At 42.1% G+C, this 20,636-nt stretch overlaps 1 protein-coding gene across 1 annotated transcript in view; it reads right to left on the reverse strand.

Moving 5' to 3' along the window:
* Positions 1 to 1,370: 1,370 nt before the first annotated feature.
* Positions 1,371 to 20,636, reverse strand: part of CSMD1 (CUB and Sushi multiple domains 1) — a 2,061,198-nt gene continuing 2,041,932 nt past the window's right edge. Inside the window, exons 69-70 of the mRNA XM_044291097.1 lie at positions 8,970 to 9,099; positions 1,371 to 1,530 (exon numbers count right to left, since the gene is read on the reverse strand). Coding sequence (XP_044147032.1) covers positions 1,371 to 1,530; positions 8,970 to 9,099 — 290 coding nt within the window. The remainder of the gene's footprint in view (positions 1,531 to 8,969; positions 9,100 to 20,636) is intronic.

The raw sequence follows: 20,636 nt of genomic DNA on the forward strand, positions 1-20,636 counted from the left end.
TTATAACTATTTATGCCTGTGCTCCCAACACTCTTTACAGTCTTTCATGTACCTAGTTTTTGCAGAGGTCACAGATGTCTAGAAAACTATCCCATAGAAGTCAATAAGTTATCTCCGGAGACCAGTTTACCATGTCCATGTGCCTGTAAAACATATTAAATGCTTTTCAGAAAACCCATTTGTAGGAACATTTAGGACTAAGGGACATTAAGGGAGGCTGATTTGACATAGTTTTTTTGTAACATAACACTTATTGCATCAAAGAAAGCAAATCTTAAATTAAATTGTTAAAATGTACTGTAAAATATACCAATAGTTTTGTACTTCTCACTTTGTTTGAATAAATAACTTTCACAATTTGTCAAACACCCGCAGTTTAATTGTATCATACAAATTTTTTTTTAATGTCAACCCTGTTTTTTTATTTATTTTTATAAGAAAATAAGACATAAAATATATATTGTACAAAAATTGACTGCTGCTTCTGGAAATGATGTCAGATGTGTGTTTATGATGATGTAAACTCTGTCTGTAGTAAAATGAACAGAAACACAGTTTCTTTTTGTTAGGAAATGATGATTCATTATGACTTCCAGAACTAGGAGAACAGTGTCTAGTGAAATGAGTGGTAAATGAAGATGGATATATTTTTTAGCTATTGAACATTTTCATTATAAACCCTGTTTTTGTTGGTGATATGGAATTTACTCATTTCAAACATACTAGTGCAAAAAAATTGTGCAGGAATATTTTGCAACACCAGCTGAATGAAAATTTTTGCAAACCGCCCAGTGCACAAATAGTGTCTGATAGATCTGGTTGCTTTAAATGGTTACAAAATGTCATTGATTTAATGGTAAAGCATTTTTATATTTGCAACCATAAGTCAGGTTGTCCACTCCTTTAGGTTTATTGTGTGTCATTCAGGACATTCATGTTTCTTGGAATACAAAAAATATAGATGTACTGTGGTATGTTCATCCATCACAGTACACACATGATCCAAGTGCCCAAAATATTGCAATGAAAGGCATTCTGCCACATACATGTTATCATCTATGAGGCATCAAAATAATAAAGTGGCATGACTATGTAGTCTTCCTGAAGTGCGTTATTCCTTGATGGTAAGCAGCTTGCAGCCAAGTATTGTAATCCTATTGGAAATGAAGGGACGTCTTTACTTCATCTTCAGGAGACTCAACTCATTGAAATAAAAAAAACTAGAGATTCATGGATAGTTTGCTGATCAGTGGTGTTAAAGACTGCAGCAGCAAAGCCAAAAGTAGTAGACATTGGTTTAGGGCACCAATGGAATTTCTGCTTGTCCATCAGAGGTATGGCTATGAATCAGTCTTTATGGGCACCAAAGGCTATACCACTGTGCAAACTGTGTTTAGTGTTGTGTCAAATCTAACAGCTTTTGCCTCTGTGGGTTTTAAGTTTGTATCATACAATGGATTTTCAAATGATGCTTGTCCATTACTGTTTTCATGTCCAGCATATCCATTATACTGCACTTTGGGTCTTGCTCTGAAAAATCAGAGGAAACAAAATCAATAAAAATTGTCATTAATTGAAAATATTAGCTAAACCAAAACACCTATAAAGCGAAACAAAGATATTGTGTGAAGAATGAAATGTTTTGAATATACTAAAAATAACTTACCTAGCAATCAAGATGAAAACTTAAAAAAAAAATACATTTAAATAGATATGATAGTGGCAGATATGCGCAATAGATAATTATTTCCTCTCTGTTTTAAAGGAAGCATAATTTTTGTGTCCAGCAGGCGAAAGCATCTTGAAAAATCATGGTGGGGTATGACCCAGCAGTATAAGTGGTCTGGATGCTTATACATGAAGAATGAAGGATGGGTAAGAGAAAAAGAAGAAGCGGTAGTCTTCTGTTTTACTCCATCCCTCGCTGTTACAAAAGTTGTGAGGTCATTCTCTGTGGTGCTCAACAGACTCATAAGATTTAAATTCCACATTGTACCAATTCTCAGCTTTACCACTGCTGTCTCCATCTTTACCACTGCTGTCTCAGGGTCAATGCACTGTTTATATCTGGCTGACCATGGCCATGGTCACATGCACCATTCCAGTCAATAATTGGCTTCAGCAGTGATGCAGCCACATGCAGCATGTCACCACTGAAGCCTGCCATTTGCTGCAGCTGTGCATATGGCCATGCTCATGGCCAGCAGGTGTAAACAATGTGGGAACTGGAAGATGGAGAAAGCATGGGCAGCTCAGAGGACTGAAGTGGTGTGCATTAGGTAAGTATGAATCTTCTGTTTCAGGAGGCATGCTGTAGACACTTGATAAAGAATAATTATTACTAGAAAACCCCTTTAAGTCAACTTCCCCTGTGGAAAAGTGCCTGAGCAACTTGTTCTAGTTTGATAGTGTCCATAACTTGGGTTTTGCCTGACCCTCTGTCCTCTGCACCAATGTCTCCATGCTGGTTCAATTGTTACTTGAACAGAGACTACTCCAAGAGGCACCAGTTTGGTGGATCCCCAGCAGCAGTCCAGATCCCTATATATAGTTAAAGGATAAAAAACAGGGTGTCACTTAAATAGCACCCTTAGAAGTAGTCCCAAGTCAAATCTGTTCAAGTGACACAATGAATCCACACCCGCTTTGTGACAATTATAACATGAGCTCTGCTCTCTGCATTAAGCTGCTTTATAGCCTTTTCCCTCTGCTTTTAGTGATACAGTAGCTGTAGAATCCAACCTAATGATTGCTTCTATTGTTGAGCGAATCAAATTGTGCAATGTGCACTACGATGCAAATTTCAGGAAAAATTTGAATTTATTCATGGTAACAAATTAATTTTTCCTAAAATGGTGGCTGATTGTGGATAGACCATCTGCTCCAATCTTGATCGAAGAAAATCCACCAAAGAACCCGTTGGCAAGCGTGATGACCTCACCATGTGATCATGCTGAGCATGCTCAGTGACATCGTCACTAATGACTTTACCGTACGCGCCCAGCGTGATCATGTCATCAGACTAACTGTAGGTCCTTTGGCAGGTTTTCTTCAATGAAGACAGATGGCTACTTTGTGATCAAGTGGATGAGGTGAGTATAATTGTTCTTTTTTATCCCCTGACTAACACCTGAGCAGCTGTGAGTCACAGATGCAGCGATCAGCGTTGAACGTGACATCTGCGGGGTTAAGTGAAGGGAGATGCTGCTATTGCTGTTCCCCATCATTGCACCCGGTCCATACAATATAAAGTGATTCGGGATGAAGAAATTCGTAACAAATAAAATATTTGTGTTAAAATTTGAAGAAGCTGCCTAATCAAATTTTTCAAAACTTTGCTTATCTCTAATTGTCATAGTAGTAATTGTGTGTGTATGTGGCATGTGCTCCATATTAGTGACAAGGGTTCGACATGCCTTGTGTATAAGTGCTCTATCATGCCCCTTATATGTGTGTGCAAATGGACAGTATATATGTATCTATCTATTTTTGTTCAAGTTGGAGCACAACTAATGAAAACGTGCTTTGAAATTATATCATTAACTTGCATGCAGTTATTAATATGAATAAAATAAATTAAAACTTAGAACTGTAAAAATGTATAAATGGCAAAGATTTTTATTATTAACGTCTCACTGAGCTGCTCTATCATAGACCATCAATGCACAGTATTTTGCAGATGACAATATAAGCTAAATCACTTGTATTGTAATTGACTTGATTTAGTGCCTGTAGTAGTTATACACCTCTAGTTCTGTACATCTCTGCACCATTTCAAGGCTGTGGTGTAGGTTCAGACCTGTTATTCTGTATACTGTTGTGTTGGCGTTAGTTTTAGTGATGATTGAGCATGCTCGGCCGAACACCAGTTCGGCTTGAACATCTCGATGCTCTGCACATGGCACATGGCACATGGCACATCGAGTTTCCGCCCTCACTGTAATGTCATATCCATGTTGGCTGCTGGCATTACAGTGATTGGCTGGCCGGAATGCGTCATCGGCTGCTATATAGCACCTGATGACTCATGTTCAGCTCATTCTTAGTCAGAGAGAGCTGTGTGCGTGTGGCAGCAGCAATCTATATTTTTAGCGCAACCTGCGCTAAATTGCTAAAACTTTACAGACCCAAAAGTCCTTCTAAGGACTATTGTGTATGGCAGCAACATCTATAATAATGTACAATAGTTAGGCCACTGCAGACAGCGACATTAGCTGCGCCACATTTCCAGAGTAAAGTTTCCGCATTCCTAAAAAATCTGTTACATCCAGTGTTCTTTTTCAATAGACGGTGTCTACTGCGGACAATGACATTAGTTGTGCCACATTTCCAGTGTAAAGTATGCGCATCCAAAAAATATCTGTGACATACAGTGTACTTTTGCAATAGACGTTGTCCACTTCTGACAGTGACATAACCAGTGCCACCACAGCAGTGTAAAGTGTGTGCAATTTTTTTTTATCTGTGACATACAGTGTCCTTTTTTCGTAGATGGTGTCTGCTGTGGACAGTGACATTAGCTGCGCCACATCTCCTGTGTAAAGTGTGCGCATCCCAAAAATATCTGTGACATGCAATGTACTTTGTCAATAGACAGTGTCCGCTTCTGACAGTGACATTACCAGGGCCACATCTGCAATGTAACATGTGCACTTCAAAAAAAATTCTGTGACAGACAGTGTACTTTTTTGGCATAGACACTGCGGACAGTGACATTACCGGTGGTACCTCTCCTGTATAACGTTTCCACATCCCAAATAGCTTTTTAAATTTTCTTGCGCATACACTTCCAAATCCTACGCTACTGTACATGTGACAGACTTTCAATTATATATCACATTTAATATGATGAAGGATAGCAGTAAGGGACGTGGCAGTGGCCGTGGCCCTGCACGTGGTGAAACTGTGCCTGCTGCCAGAGCACAAAAAAAACAATCATCCACGATACCTAGCTTTATGTCCCAGTTTGCAGGGCAGTGCAGGAAACCACTCTTGAAGTTAGACCAGTGCGAACAAGTGGTCGGTTGGATTGTAGCAGATAATGCTTCCAGTCAGTTAAGCACCACCCTGTCTTCCACCAAGTTGAGTCTCAGTAACCAAGAGTCTGCTCAACCCAATCCTCACCTTGATCCTCCTTCCTCCCACCACAGAGAGTTTTCAGCGCGATTCCTTGATTTGGACCTCTCGCCAAGCACGCTTGAAGAAGATCAGCTCTTGCGCCCTGATTAATAAACTCTTGAGCATCCAGAATCACAAGAAGATGAAGTGGGGAACAGCAATTACTGTTTAATTAGGTGGATGATGATGAGACACAGTTGCCAATAACTCAACGGCAATTACTGTCTTAAGAGGTTGATGAAGACACAGTTGTCAATCACTGAGGTAGTGGTAAGGTCAACAAGTCAGGAGGATGAGCAGAGTGAGGAAGTGGAAGAGGAGGAAGGTGGACGATGAAGTCACTGACCCAACCTGGGAAGGTGGAAAACCGAGCGAGAACAGCAGTACAGAGGGGGAGGGATCTGCTGCACCGCAACAGGCAGGAAGAGGCAGTGGGATGGCAAAAGGGAGAAGGCTGGCCACACCAAACAGGCCCACAATTTTTCTACGAAGCACCCCCTTTCAGAAATCTCCCTTTGTGTTCCCCTGTATGGAGCTTTTTTGAGGAATGTGCAGTCGACAAAAGAATAGTAGTTTGCAACCTGTGCCGTACCAAAATGAGCCAGGCCGTGAACACTAGCAACCTCATCACCACCAGCATGATCCGCCACATGGCATCCCAGCACCATAATAAGTGGGCTGAACGCCTGGGTCTACAATCTGTGTCTGTGGGTCACACCACTGCCTCCTCTTCCCCGTTGTTACGTGCTGGCCAATCTCCTGTCGAAGGCACAGGTCCGGATGCCTCCCGCCCTGCACCTGGACCTTCATAAGCACTATCAGCGATCACATCAACTTCCGTGTCCCAGCACAGTGTCCAAATGTCCTTACCGCAGGCATTTGAATGCAAGCGCAAATACCCAGCCACCCACTCACAGGCCATAGCACTAAATGCGCAGCTTTCCAAATTACTGGCCCTGGAAATGTTGCCATTTAGGCTTGTGGACACTGAGGCCTTCCACAGCCTGATGTCGGTGGCCATCCCGCGTTACGCAGTCTCCAGCCGCCACTATTTTTCAAGGTGTGCTGTGCCCACCTATCACCAACATTTATCCTGTAACATCACATGTGCCCTGACCAATGCAGTTACTGGGAAGGTCCACTTAACTACAGACACATGTACAAGTGCATTCGGCCAGGAAGACTACATTTCCCTGAAGGCACACTGGGTGAATGTTGTGGAGGCCAGGAGCGAGTTGTACCCTGGGATGGCATAGGTGCTACAGACGCCAAGGATTGCAGGCCCTAATTACATCAGGGTTTCCGTCAGCACCTCCGTTAGTGGCTACAACCCTCACTTCTCCTCTTCCACCTCCTCTTCCACTTCCTCCTCCAAATTATCTGCGTGCAGCACCAGTCAGTCATCAGTCGGTAGCTGGAAGCAGTGTAGCACTGCAGTGGGGAAGCGGCAACAGGCAGTGATGAAGCTGATATGCTTAGGGGACAAAAAGCACACAGCTGCATTGCTGTGGCGGGGGATAAGAGACCAGACTGAGCTGTGGCTCTTAACACTCAAACTAGAACCAGGCATGGCTGTAACATGGTGGAGACTTTGGAGCTCGGGAAGCTCACACACATCCCATGCCTAGCTCACATCTTAAACTTAGTGTTTCAGCAGTTTTTGAAGACCTACCCCAATTTGCCTGAGCTACTGATGAAGGTGTGCCGCGTGTGTGCACATTTCCGCAAGTCATCGACAGCTTCAGACGGTCTGTCAATGCTGCAGCAGCGCTTGAAATTGCAAGCTCACAGGCTGTTGTGTGACGTGAGCATGTGCTGGAACTCGACGTTCCACATGTTTGCAAGGCTTTGTGAGCAGCAGAGGGCAGTAGTGGAATACCAGCTGCAACATGGTCGTCACCTTTCCAGTCAGCTTCAGTTATTCACAAGCAAGGAGTGGGCATGGATCTCTGACTTCTGTGAGGTTTTAAAAAAAACTTTGAGGAAACAACACCGATGGTGAGCCGCGATAACACTATTATCAGCGTAACCATCCCACTTCTGTGTCTACTCAAACTCTCGCTGCTCATAATTGAGGACAACACGTTGCATGTGGAAAAGATGGAAATGGGGAAACACATTACACAGGGTGATAGCCAGGCCACCCTCAGTTCGTCTTCTCAGCATTTATTGGTTGATGAAGAGAAGGAGGAGGAGCAGGAGACGGTTGCCTCTGCTACAGAGGGTAGTACCCATGGAAATATAATTCCACCTGTTCTGCGTGGGTGGGCAGAAGAGGAGAAAGAGGATGAGGAGATTGAGAGTGATCCTCCTGATGACGATAGCAAAATCTTGCCTGTTGGTATTCTGGCAAACACAGCTGTTTTCATGTTAGGCTGCCATTCCTGCGACCCTCGCGTTATACACATTTTAGACAACACGGATTGTTAGTACTTGTAATACATTTTATCCATGACCCCCTCTTACTAGTTGGTTAAAGTTATCCCCTATCCATTGGGGGTCCTACTGCTAGGACCCCCATCAATCATGAGGATGGGGTCCACATACCCACTGCAGCTCCCATCAAAAGAACAGAGTGGTTGGTTGCAAATGTGCGCAGCTGCTCTATTCATTTCTATGGGCGTTCCGGAGATAGCCAGGTCCAGCTATAGTTCTCATGATTGGTGGAGGTCCTAGGAGCCCCACCGATCTAATAGCTGTCCCTATCCTGTGGATAGGTGATAACTTTAACCAATTGGAATACCCCTTTAAGAGCAATACAATATGATGCCACTATATAACAGAATAAATTGCAGAAATTTTGGTGTTGATTTGGTTGATCTAAAATCTGAAACATTAGCTATGCACAAATGTAATCTACATAGTTGCATTGCGCATATCTCTGCATTAGGTAAATCATAGCACAAGCAATAATAGGGTGGCACAATGAAATATGTGTCACTTCTGAGATTTAATTATAGTCTTACATCAAGTTTTCTGTGGGATGGGAAATGTTAAAAGCAGCAATTGAGCAGATGTCAAAAGTAAAGCAGAGAAGGAAAGGTATGGAAATTGGCACTGTTTTGTGTGAGAGAAGACGTCATGAGAGCTTAGCTGATCAGTGTAATTGTACAGTATGTATGCACCTGTAGCTGAATATAGAAAATAGGTTTATGGTTTTAAGACATAAAGCTGTATTTATATATGATTTTACTTAATATTCAAAGGAAATTCTAAACAGAATAGATTTAAAATACAATGAATTAATTATTGTATCAAGTGTTGAGCAAATCGAGCTTCGGATTAGAGTTCCGAAGTCGATTAATTCAAACACTTTAGTTTTAATGCTGTCTCCGTACAGCATCAGGGCTCATTCACACGAATGTATTTTGCGTTCCGTATACGGGCTGTTTTTTGCATTCCGCATACGGTCCATATACGGAATCATTCATTTCAATGGGTCCGCAAAAGATGCAGACAGCACTCTGTGTGCTGTCCGCATCCGTTGCTCTGTCCCGTGGCCCCGCAAAAATTTTGAGTCCTGTCCTATTCTTGTCTGTTTTGCGGCACGGTCATGTGAACAAGCCCTTAAAGTGTATTGTCTCCGAGAAGGCAAAATTCAATTCAGTGAATGAATTGCATGAGACTTCAGTGAATGAATTCACTAATCACTTGTATCAACCAATTTATGTATTTATTAATGTATCATTGTATGTATTTATACATAGCAGGAAATAACATAATCAGCAAATTCTTAGTACAAAAATATGAGGAGTATCTACAGAGGGTATATATATATATTTATATATATATATATATATATATATATCTCATATATATATATATATATATATATACATATTAGTATTTACCTGTGTTTATAAAGGTAGAATGCAAATCCTGATAATATAAGTGCGAAGAATGGTACCAAGATTGCAGCTGCTACAGAACTACTGTTTGTGCCATAGTAATTATTGGAAGAGTCGCTGACATTAAGGGGATCTGTAACAAAGCAAACATAATATTAAGTGACATGTTTTTCAGTATGTGCAACGTTATTCTTTATTTTATGACATTTTTACTTAACATATACTAGGTGACTATTTTGTCAGTATCAATTATTTTTACATGGATCACAGTGGCTTAAAAAATATAAAAAAGAAGCCATCATTACAATCACCAATGCCCTGCATCCACTGGTCTGGTCTCCACTGCTCCCCAATTCCTGGCTCGATTTGCCTGAAACTCACGCAAATGTCTGCTCAGCCATTCATAGGCTGAGGCAGATCACAGCGCAACCAGTGATTGGCTGAGCGGATCTTTCCTGACATTTGTGGTGTGTCTGGACAGAACTAGAAAGTGTGGAGCAGTGGGATCAGAGCATAATGGGAAAGGCAGATAACAGGGGATTGGTGACTATCAGTATGACTTATTTTATTTTTTATCCACTGTGATCCATATATAGAAGATGAATACTGTTGAACAACCCCTTTAATTTTATAAATTATATAACACATAACACATTATGTCAACCCACAAATACAACCCTATGTAAACTTCTTGATTCAAAACGATGATTCATGTTGTTAAATACAAGGCTTTATTATTTCAGAGATCTGAACTCCCTGTGAGAAATAAATATAAAATTGATATTGTTTTACAGTCCCTTTAATTTAGAATATATGTTCGAGTGATTGTGTTTTTTTTTTTCTAATATTTGTATTATGTATTAAGGAAAAAAAAAAAAAGCTTAATATATAAAAGATGTCCATTCCACTAGGTTTTGGACACATTTATCCAGAATTCACTCTCTGCACTGGTAATAGAGTCTGTTATTTCTTGGATAATGATGTTTCTATAGAGACTAGAGAGAATAAGAACTAATCAAATGATAACAACAAAGGGAAAATTTGAGTTATCTTTTGTGTGTGACACAGTAATAGAAGCTACATAGAAATGTTGTGAATAATGGCATCATCTTAATGACAAAATAAGTAAAATTATGAAACATGGTCATCAAGTACGCCTGGACTATGTAACTATGTCTAAAAAATAAGGGTTAACAAACTTAGAACAATGATTATTTCTGTATCATGACACAGTGATAAATTAGAATATGTAGTAAAGTATAACTGCTATACTTATTATAAAAGCACTGTGATTTCCCACTAGGGTTGTAACAGCTTTGTTCTATTGCTAATTAGTTGCAGTGTGTACATGTAAGATCACACTGGTGATAAAGTAATATTTAAGTATTTTCATTTTCTTAATTCCTGGAGAACTCTATGAAAGAGGTTGTCCACATTATTACATTTATAAAGTATGGCTCACTATAGGTTAAAATAAAAAAAATAAACCTTACTCACCCTCACAGTTCCCTGCCCCTGCTATTCAGATGCTGCTTTGGCTCCTGATGATTGGAGCACTATTAGGCCTCTTTCACACTACAGTATGTTGAATTCAGTGTTTTGCGTTCCGTTTTTCACGGATCCGTTGTTCCGTTTTTTGCTTCCGTTGTGGTTCCGTTTCCGTTCCGTTGTTCCGTTCCGTTTTTCCGTATGGCAAATACAGTATACAGTAATTTCATATAAAAAATTGGGCTGGGCATAACATTTTCAATAGATGGTTCCGCAAAAAACGGAACGGAAACGGAAGACATACGGATGCATTTCCGTATGTGTTCCGTTTTTTTTGCGGACCCATTGACTTGAATGGAGCCACGGACTGTGATTTGCAGCCAAATATAGGACATGTTCTATCTTTTCAACGGAACGGAAAAACGGAAATACGGAAACGGAATGCATACGGAACACATTCCGTTTTTTTGCGGAACCATTGAAATGAATGGTTCCGTATACGGACCGTATACGGAACGCAAAAAACGGACCGTATACGGAACGCAAAAAACTGTAGTGTGAAAGAGGCCTTAAGCAGTGGTAGAGTATCAGTGAGATTAAATATAGCTACTTAAAAAAAAAAAAAAAATCCATTTTGTATAATATATAAAATACTGATTTCAACTCCTTTAAGCATTGATTCATATTTCCAGCTACAAATGAAAAGTCCTTCTTTTTTATTTTCCATTATTTGTTAATCCAATTCTAGTTAGTTAGAAAAACGGTATTAATTTTTGCCTTCCTCTGGATCAACTTGCAGGATAACAGGCTGAACTGGATGGGCAAATGTCTTTTTTCGGCCCTATATACTATGTTAATATGTTACTATGTAATGGTGTTTTCCCCAAAAAAGAGTTGTGTAAAAAAAAATAATAATATACGACTTGTGCAATTACCAAATTTCTGAAATATGAGTTGAGGACCTGTAATATGGCACCCAAACAAACATATTTATCCACATTGTACGTCAGTATTTTTTTAAATGGATTTTTAAAAGAAAATAAGAGACAAATAATAGCATGCTTCATTCCTTGCCATATTAGGAAGTATAATCCACCCAGGAGCATAAAAAATTAGGGTGGCTTACAGAAGCACCATGCAACAACACTCAGAGGTCCTAGTGGACTACTGGATCCACCATTAGTGATAGACGAACATTGGCCGGGACGTTTCGCTAAATACTTACTAGAAGTGCACAAATAGTCACACAACATGGACAGTGACATACCAGAAAAAAACTAATTATTACAGGGAGTGCAGAATTATTAGGCAAATGAGTATTTTGACCACATCATCCTCTTTATGCATGTTGTCTTACTCCAAGCTGTATAGGCTCGAAAGCCTACTACCAATTAAGCATATTAGGTGATGTGCATCTCTGTAATGAGAAGGGGTGTGGTCTACTGACATCAACACCCTATATCAGGTGTGCATAATTATTAGGCAACTTCCTTTCCTTTGGCAAAATGGGTCAAAAGAAGGACTTGACAGGCTCAGAAAAGTCAAAAATAGTGAGATATCTTGCAGAGGGATGCAGCACTCTTAAAATTGCAAAGCTTCTGAAGCGTGATCATCGAACAATCAAGCGTTTCATTCAAAATAGTCAACAGGGTCGCAAGAAGCGTGTGGAAAAACCAAGGCGCAAAATAACTGCCCATGAACTGAGAAAAGTCAAGCGTGCAGCTGCCAAGATGCCACTTGCCACCAGTTTGGCCATATTTCAGAGCTGCAACATCACTGGAGTGCCCAAAAGCACAAGGTGTGCAATACTCAGAGACATGGCCAAGGTAAGAAAGGCTGAAAGACGACCACCACTGAACAAGACACACAAGCTGAAACGTCAAGACTGGGCCAAGAAATACCTCAAGACTGATTTTTCTAAGGTTTTATGGACTGATGAAATGAGAGTGAGTCTTGATGGGCCAGATGGATGGGCCCGTGGCTGGATTGGTAAAGGGCAGAGAGCTCCAGTCCGACTCAGACGCCAGCAAGGTGGAGGTGGAGTACTGGTTTGGGCTGGTATCATCAAAGATGAGCTTGTGGGGCCTTTTCGGGGTGAGGATGGAGTCAAGCTCAACTCCCAGTCCTACTGCCAGTTTCTGGAAGACACCTTCTTCAAGCAGTGGTACAGGAAGAAGTCTGCATCCTTCAAGAAAAACATGATTTTCATGCAGGACAGTGCTCCATCACACGCGTCCAAGTACTCCACAGCGTGGCTGGCAAGAAAGGGTATAAAAGAAGAAAATCTAATGACATGGCCTCCTTGTTCACCTGATCTGAACCCCATTGAGAACCTGTGGTCCATCATCAAATGTGAGATTTACAAGGAGGGAAAACAGTACACCTCTCAGTGTCTGGGAGGCTGTGGTTGCTGCTGCACGCAATGTTGATGGTGAACAGATCAAAACACTGACAGAATCCATGGATGGCAGGCTTTTGAGTGTCCTTGCAAAGAAAGGTGGCTATATTGGTCACTGATTTGTTTTTGTTTTGTTTTTGAATGTCAGAAATGTATATTTGTGAATGTTGAGATGTTATATTGGTTTCACTGGTAAAAATAAATAATTGAAATATGTATATATTTGTTTTTTGTTAAGTTGCCTAATAATTATGCACAGTAATAGTCACCTGCACACACAGATATCCCCCTAAAATAGCTAAAACTAAAAACAAACTAAAAACTACTTCCAAAAATATTCAGCTTTGATATTAATGAGTTTTTTGGGTTCATTGAGAACATGGTTGTTGTTCAATAATAAAATTAATCATCAAAAATACAACTTGCCTAATAATTCTGCACTCCCTGTATGTGGCTGGAGGTATTTTAGCTGGTCAGTGGATAACAATTTTACTGCAGGCCAGTGGAGTACAGGCCCCAAACATTAGACATTCACCGGACAGAAAAGAACAAATGATTATGTGGCTGGAGGTATATTAGGCGGTCAGTGGATAACAATTTTACTGCAGGCCAGTGGGGTACAGGCCCCAAACATTAGGCATTCACTGGACAGAAAAAAATAAAATAATATTATGTGGCTGGAGGTATTTTAGATGGTCAGTGGATAACAATTTTACTGTAGGCCAGTGAAGTACAGGCCCCAAACATTAGGCATTCACCGGACAGAAAAGAACAAATGATTATGTGGCTGGAGGTATATTAGGTGGTTGGTGGATAACAATTTTACTGCAGGCCAGTGGCGTATAGGCCCCAAACATTAGGCATTCACTGGACAGAAAAAAAAAAAAATTATTATGTGGCTGGAGGTATTTTAGATGGTCAGTGGATAACAATTTTACTGTAGGACAGCGGAGTACAGGCCCCAAAAATTATGCATTCACTTGACAGAAAATAACAAGTAATTATGTGGCTGGAGCAATATTAGGCGTTCAGTGGATGACAATTTATTGCAGGCTAGTGGAGTATAGGCCCCAGAAATTATGCATTCACATGACAGAAAAGAACAAGTGATGATGTGGTTGGAGGTACAATAGGCATTCAATGGCTAAAATTTTTACTGTAGGCCAGTATAGGCCCAAAAAATTAGGGATTCTCCTTACAGAAAAGAACTAATGATTATGTGTCTGGAGGTACATTAGGCGTTCACTGGATACAATTTTTACTATATGCCACTGAAGTAGAGTCCCCAAATATTAGGCATTCACCTGACAGAAAAGGCATTTTATGCCACTGTATATACATAAGACGAGGACCATTCTTTGTTTTGATAGGTGGTAGATATTTGTGGTCTGGCATGAGGAAATTCAATTACACGTCGTCGTCACAGGTGTTGAATTTCTCTGAGATCCATGCTTCATTCATTTTTAGAAATGTGAGGTAGTCCACACTGTCTTGAGCAAGGCGCGATCCCCCCTGCTATGCTAGATGTCCTTTCGGACAGGAGACTTGACGAGCGGCAAGCCAAGAGATCCATGGCAAATTGTGCCAGCTCTGGCTACAGGTCAAGCCTGCACACCCAGTAGTCTAGAGGTTCTTAGCTTCTCATTGTTAACCCGATATATTCGGACACCTGTCAGTCTAGGCGTTCCCTGAGGCTGGATTCGGAGGGCAGCGGTCGAGGGGTTGGTTACAAGAATGATATCATATCCGAAGTGACCAACACATCTTCAAACCGCCCTCTTCTTGCAGGCGCAGTAGGATTGGTACCCGCACCTGTTTCGCTGTGGGTGGAAATTCCTCTGCCAGCACCCGCAAAAGCAGAATGCAGCATCTCTCGCAGCAAGACATGTAAATGCTGCATTCTGACAGCCCTATGTGATGCTGGTAACATGTCTGCCATTTTGTGTTTGTAGTGGGGGTCTAAGTACGTTGCCACCCAGTACTGGTCCTTACCCTTTTTTTTTTTTTTTTAACAGGGATCCCTCTTCAAACACTGGAGCATGAAGGCCCCCATTTGCACTAAATTGGAACCAGTGGAGCACCCTGGCTTCTGCTCATCGCCCAGAAAAATGTCGTCCCCAGTCTCCTCCCCCCAGCCACGGACAACACCAGGGATCCCAGAAAAGATTAAAGTTCCCCTCAAAGCCTGCTCTTCTTGCTCCTCCTCCAACTCCTCCCCCCATACACCATCCTTCTCTGACTCCTTTTCAGACTCCTGCTGACTTGTCTCAGATGGAGTAGCCCCCTAGGAAATCATTCAGCATTGAAACGTCCTCATCTTCCAGCTCCTGCACACTCCAGAATGAAAGCGTAAGGCACAATGTCACTGATGGTGCCCTGGCTGGGACTGTACAGTTTGGTGATCTCATCAAATGGCCGTAGAAGTCTGCATGCGTCGCACTTGAGCAGCAACTGGCACGGTAAAACAAAACCAAGCTCCCCAGAACCTGTCCTGCAGCAGAGTTCGTTCAGGTAGTCGTTAACGACACGTTTTTGCTGGAGCAGCCTATCAAGCATATACAAGGTGAAGTTCCAGCGCGTCGGGCATTCACAAATCAGACATCTGATGGGCAGGTGGTGTCGCCACTGAACTTCAGAAAGGCGAGCAGTGGCCGTGTAATATCTTCTAAAATGGCCAGAGATTTTCCTGGCCTGCCGCAAGACGTCCTGGTCCCCGGGGTATTTGGTAACGAATCGCGGCACGACTAAGTTCAGGATGTGTGCCATACACGGCACGTGTATCATTTTGCCCTGTTTTAGCATGCTCAGCAGATTGGCACCGTTGTTGCACACCACTTTACCAACTGTCAAATTGAGCGGGATTAGCCACTGATCGGACTGTGCCCGCAGAGCTGAAAGCAGTGCAGGACCGTGGTGGCTCTTGGCTTCCAGGCACAACAGCCGCAGCACAGCATGGCAACTTCTCACCTGGCACATCGAATATTTTCTGGGGAGCTTGCGGGGTGCAGCGGAAGAGGTGGTAGCAGTGGAAAAGGAGGAGTCAGCTGAGGAGGAGACGGAGGATGGAGCAGGAGGAGAAGAAGAGGCAGGCCTGCATGCAATTCGTGGTGGTAACACCAAATCTACACGGGTGCCACGGGTTACATGCTTGACAGCTGTCAGAAGGTTCACCCAGTTAGCAGTAAAAGTTATGTACATTCCCTGCCCATGTTTGCTAGACCACGTGTCTGTGGCCAGATGTATCTTGGCACCGACACTATGTGCCAGAGATTTATTTAATTGCCGCTGAACGTGGCCATAGAGCTCTGAGATGCCCTTCTGCGAGAAGAAGCCAAAACCAAGAAACAATACTCTGTCGTCCTTCTCTTTGACCTGTCCTCTGCCTTTGACACTGTTGACCACTCCCTTCTGTTGTAAACTCTCTCATCTCTTGGCATCACTGACTTGGCCCTCTCCTGGATCACATCATACCTCACAGCCCGGTCGTTTAGCGTCTCCCACTCCTACACCACCTCCTCGTCTCATTCCCTCTCTGTTGGTGTCCCGCAAGGCTCTGTTCTAGGACCCCTGTTCTTCTCTATCTACACTTTTGGCCTAGGACAGCTCATAGAGTCCCATGGCTTTCAGTATCACTCCTACGCTGACGACACACAAATCTACCTCTCTGGTCCAGACATCACCACCTTACTATCAAGAATCCCACAATGTATATCTTCTATATCATCCTTCTTCACCTTTTGCTTTCTAAAACTTAACATGGATAAAACTGAATTCATAATCTTTCCCCCATCTTGCTCAACCCCCCCAACAGACCTATCTATCATGATCAATGGCTGCACACTCTCCCCAGTCAACCAAGTTCACTGCCTTGGAGTGACCTTGAATTCTGCCCTCTCTTTCAGACCGCACATCCAAGCCCTTTCCACCACCTGCCGCCACCAACTCAAAAACATCTCCCACATCCGTGCTTTCCTTAACTTTGAATCATCAAAAATGCTTGTACATGCCCTTATTATCTCCCGCCTAGACTACTGCAACACTCTCCTCTTTGGCCTTCCATCTAGCACTCTCGCACCCCTCCAATCTATCCTCAACTCTGCTGCCCGACTAATCCACCCCTCACCCTATTACTCCTCTGCCTCTCCCCTCTGCCAATCCCTTCACTGGCTCCCCATTGCCCAGTAAATTTGCTTCAAAGTACTAACAAATACATACAAGGCCATCCATAACCTGTGCCCTCCCTACATCTTTGAGCTACTTTCCCGATACACCCTCACACGCACTCTCTGATCCTCACAAAACCTCCTTCTCTCCTCTCCTCTTATCGCCTCTTCCCACAATCGACTCCAAGATTTCTCCCGTGCATCCCCCATACTCTGGAACTCGCTACCTCAACATATCAGACTCTCACCTACAGTGGCATCCTTAAAAAAAAAACTGAAAACCCACCTCTTCAGACAAGCCTACAACCAGTGACCCTGCTGCCTCTATACCGCCATGACCAACTTCACCCGCACCTACTGTGTCCTTCTCCCATACCATGTAGATTGTAAGCCCTTACGGGCAGTGCCCTCTCTCCTTCTGTACCAGTTTGTAACCCGTCTTGTTTATGATTAGTGCAATTGTCTGTATTATGTATGTATACCTCTTCTCATATGTACAGCGCTATGGAATGAGTGGCGCTTTAATAATAAATAATAATAAAAATACTAATAAATATTTCCTTCCGGGGACCTTTAATTGAGGTGTGCCAATGGCCAAAAATTTTCTAAAGGCCCCTGAGTTCACCAGTTTATATGCCAGTATTTGACGGGATAGCAGTTTTGACAAGCCAGCGGTCAGCCGTTGGAAAAAAGGGTTATCCGGCGTCATCAACTTTTTACGCTTGAAAATTTGGGCCACAGAAGCCTGTCTTCTGCCAGATGAATGCGAGAATGGCACGGTGGAAGGTGGATTGGAGGACAAATGGGAGAATAGAGGAGAAGAGGCAGGACATTGAGCGCTGGGAGTGTGGCTTTGGGTTCTGACGGCATTGCTCCTACTGGGTTCGGTCATGTGAGGCTAGGTGCCTTCTTAAGGTGGTCGTCCCAAGTTGAGTGTTGAGCTTACCGCAAATTATGCATTGACAGTACAGGCTGAAGATGGCAACACTATTGTCAGCAGCTGACACATACAATAAAAAAATCATGCTGCTGAGCCATGTGCCAGCGTCCTGTGAGCGCAAGATGTGACCGTGCATGGTGGATGGCTCGCTCCAGATACATTTGTAGACTGTAAGTTTTCCCTGATTCTCCTTCTTCTCCTCCCTATCTATTGCTTCGTCTCTCCCTCTGAACTCCACTCCTCTTCCTCTCGGCACCCATGTGACGTCCATCAACATGTCATCATTGTCACCTTCATCAACACTGACATTAGAGATCTTGAAGTAGGCAGCAACAGCGGGGACCATCTTCCTTGAGCTGATCTGGGTACCGTCATCATACTGCTCCTCTTCCTTATCCGATGCCAAGAATGGCTGCGCATCGGTAAGGTCTAGGAATGGATGGGAAAATTATTCCTCTGACTCGAGTGGTGGGGCTATGGTGGTGGTGGTGGTGTATTTGGGGGTACACATAGCAGAGAGTGAGGAGGGTGAAGATACAGAGGATGAGGAGGGTGCAGAAGCGGAAGGCTGAGTGAGCCACTCAACCAACTCTGGTGCATCCTTTGATGTAATCGCATGCACCTTCTCCAACTTCCCACTTAGGCTCCAGCATTTTGCCTCTGCCCGACACCTACCACCCCTGCGGAATGGCCTGCCTCTTCCTCTGCCTGTCATTTTCAAAATTACCCTGTGCTAAAGTCCCTAAAGAAGAGCAGTATTTGTGGAAGCATGTATATTGCAGGCCTCAATCAGCATTTGGTGGAATTAGGTATATCAAACCCCTTAATCAGTATTTTGTGGAATCAGGTGTATCGCATTCCTCAATCAATTTTTGCTGGAAGCAGGTATATCAATCCCCTTAATAAGTATTTTGCGGAAGCAGGTATATCGCACCCTTCTATCTATATTTTGTGGAAGCAGGTATATAGAACCTCTTAATCAATATTTGGTGAAAGCAGGTATATTGCACCCCTCAATCAGTATTTTGTGGAATCAGGTATATCGCACCCCTCAATCAGTATTTTGTGTAAACAGGTATAAAGGTCCCCTTAATCAATATTTGGCGGAAGTAGGTATATCACACCCCTCAATCTATAGTGGTGGAAGCAGGTATATCGCACCCTTAAATCAGTATTTTGTGGAAGCAGGTATATAGATCCCCTTAATTAATTTTTGGTGGAAGCAGGTATATTGCACCCTTTATTCAGTATTTTCAGGAAGCAAGTAGATCAAACCCCTTAATCATTATTTTGTGGAAGCATGTATATCAATTCCCTTAATCAGTATTTTGTGGAAGCAGGTGTATAGAACCCCTTAATCAATATTTTGTGGAAGCAGGTATATCACACCCTTCAATCTGTATTTTGTGGAAGCAGGTATATCAAACCCCTTAATCAGTATTTTGTGGAAGTAGGTATATAGAACCCCTTAATCAATTCTTAGCGGAAGCTCGTATATCTCATCCCACAATCTGTATTTTGTGAAAGCAGGTATATAAAAAGAAACTTAATCAGTATTTTGTGGAAGCAGGTATATCAATCCTCTTAATCAGTATTTTGTGGAAGCAGGTGTATCGCCGGCCTCAATCAATATTTGGTGGAAGCAGGTATATCAGTCCCCTTAATCAGTATTTTGTGGAAGCAGGTATATCGCACCCCTCAATCTGTATTTTGTGGAAGCAGATATATAGAACCTCTTAATCAATATTTAGTGAACACAGGCATATCAATCCTCTTAATGTATTTTGTGGAAGCAGGTATATAGCACCCCTCAATCTGTTTTTTGTGGAAGCAGGTGTATCACAGACCTCAATCAATATTTAGTGGAAGCAGGTATATTAATCCCCTTAATTAATGTTTAGTGAAAACAGGCATATCAATACCCTTAATCAGTATTTTGTGGAAGCAGTTATATTGCACCCCTCAATCATTTTTTTTTGGAAGCAGGTATATAGAACCCCTTAATCAACATTTGATGGAAGCAGTTATATTGCACCTCTTAATCTGTATTTTGTGGAGACAGGTATATCAAATCCTTTAAGCAGTATTTTGTGGAAGCAGGTATATTGCACCCCTCAATCAATATTTTGTGGAAACAGGTGTTTAGAACTCCTTAATCAATATTTTGTGGAAGCAGATATATCACACCCTTCAATCAATATTTTGTGAATGCAGGTATATAAAAAGCCCTTAATCAGTATTTTGGGGAAGCAGGTATATTTCACCCCTCAATTCGTTTTTTTAGAGCAACATGTATATCACCCCTGTTGCAAATAGTTGTTCCAATAGCGCTTGTCCATCTATATACCTGCAATATCACAACAGAATTGCACACAAATGCTGCATATACCAATAATATACTTTCTATATAGGGCATTTTGGTAGTGCAGCATTTGTTTGCGGTTTTGCTGCGTTAACGCAGCTAAACAGAGTGACAAACACTATTGGAAAAAATAATATTTATTGGTGTCATTTACCAGTTCCCCCCCCAAAACACTGATTGAAGCAGGGGTGGTATATACCAATAATTTACTTTCTATATAGTGTATTTAGGTAGTGCAGCATTTATTAGCGATTTTGCTGCATTACCTCAGCTACATAGAGTGACAAACGCTATTGGAACAAATAATTTCTACTTGTGC

Source organism: Bufo gargarizans, chromosome 4 (assembly GCF_014858855.1).
Source record: "Bufo gargarizans isolate SCDJY-AF-19 chromosome 4, ASM1485885v1, whole genome shotgun sequence".
Taxonomy (NCBI): domain Eukaryota; kingdom Metazoa; phylum Chordata; class Amphibia; order Anura; family Bufonidae; genus Bufo; species Bufo gargarizans.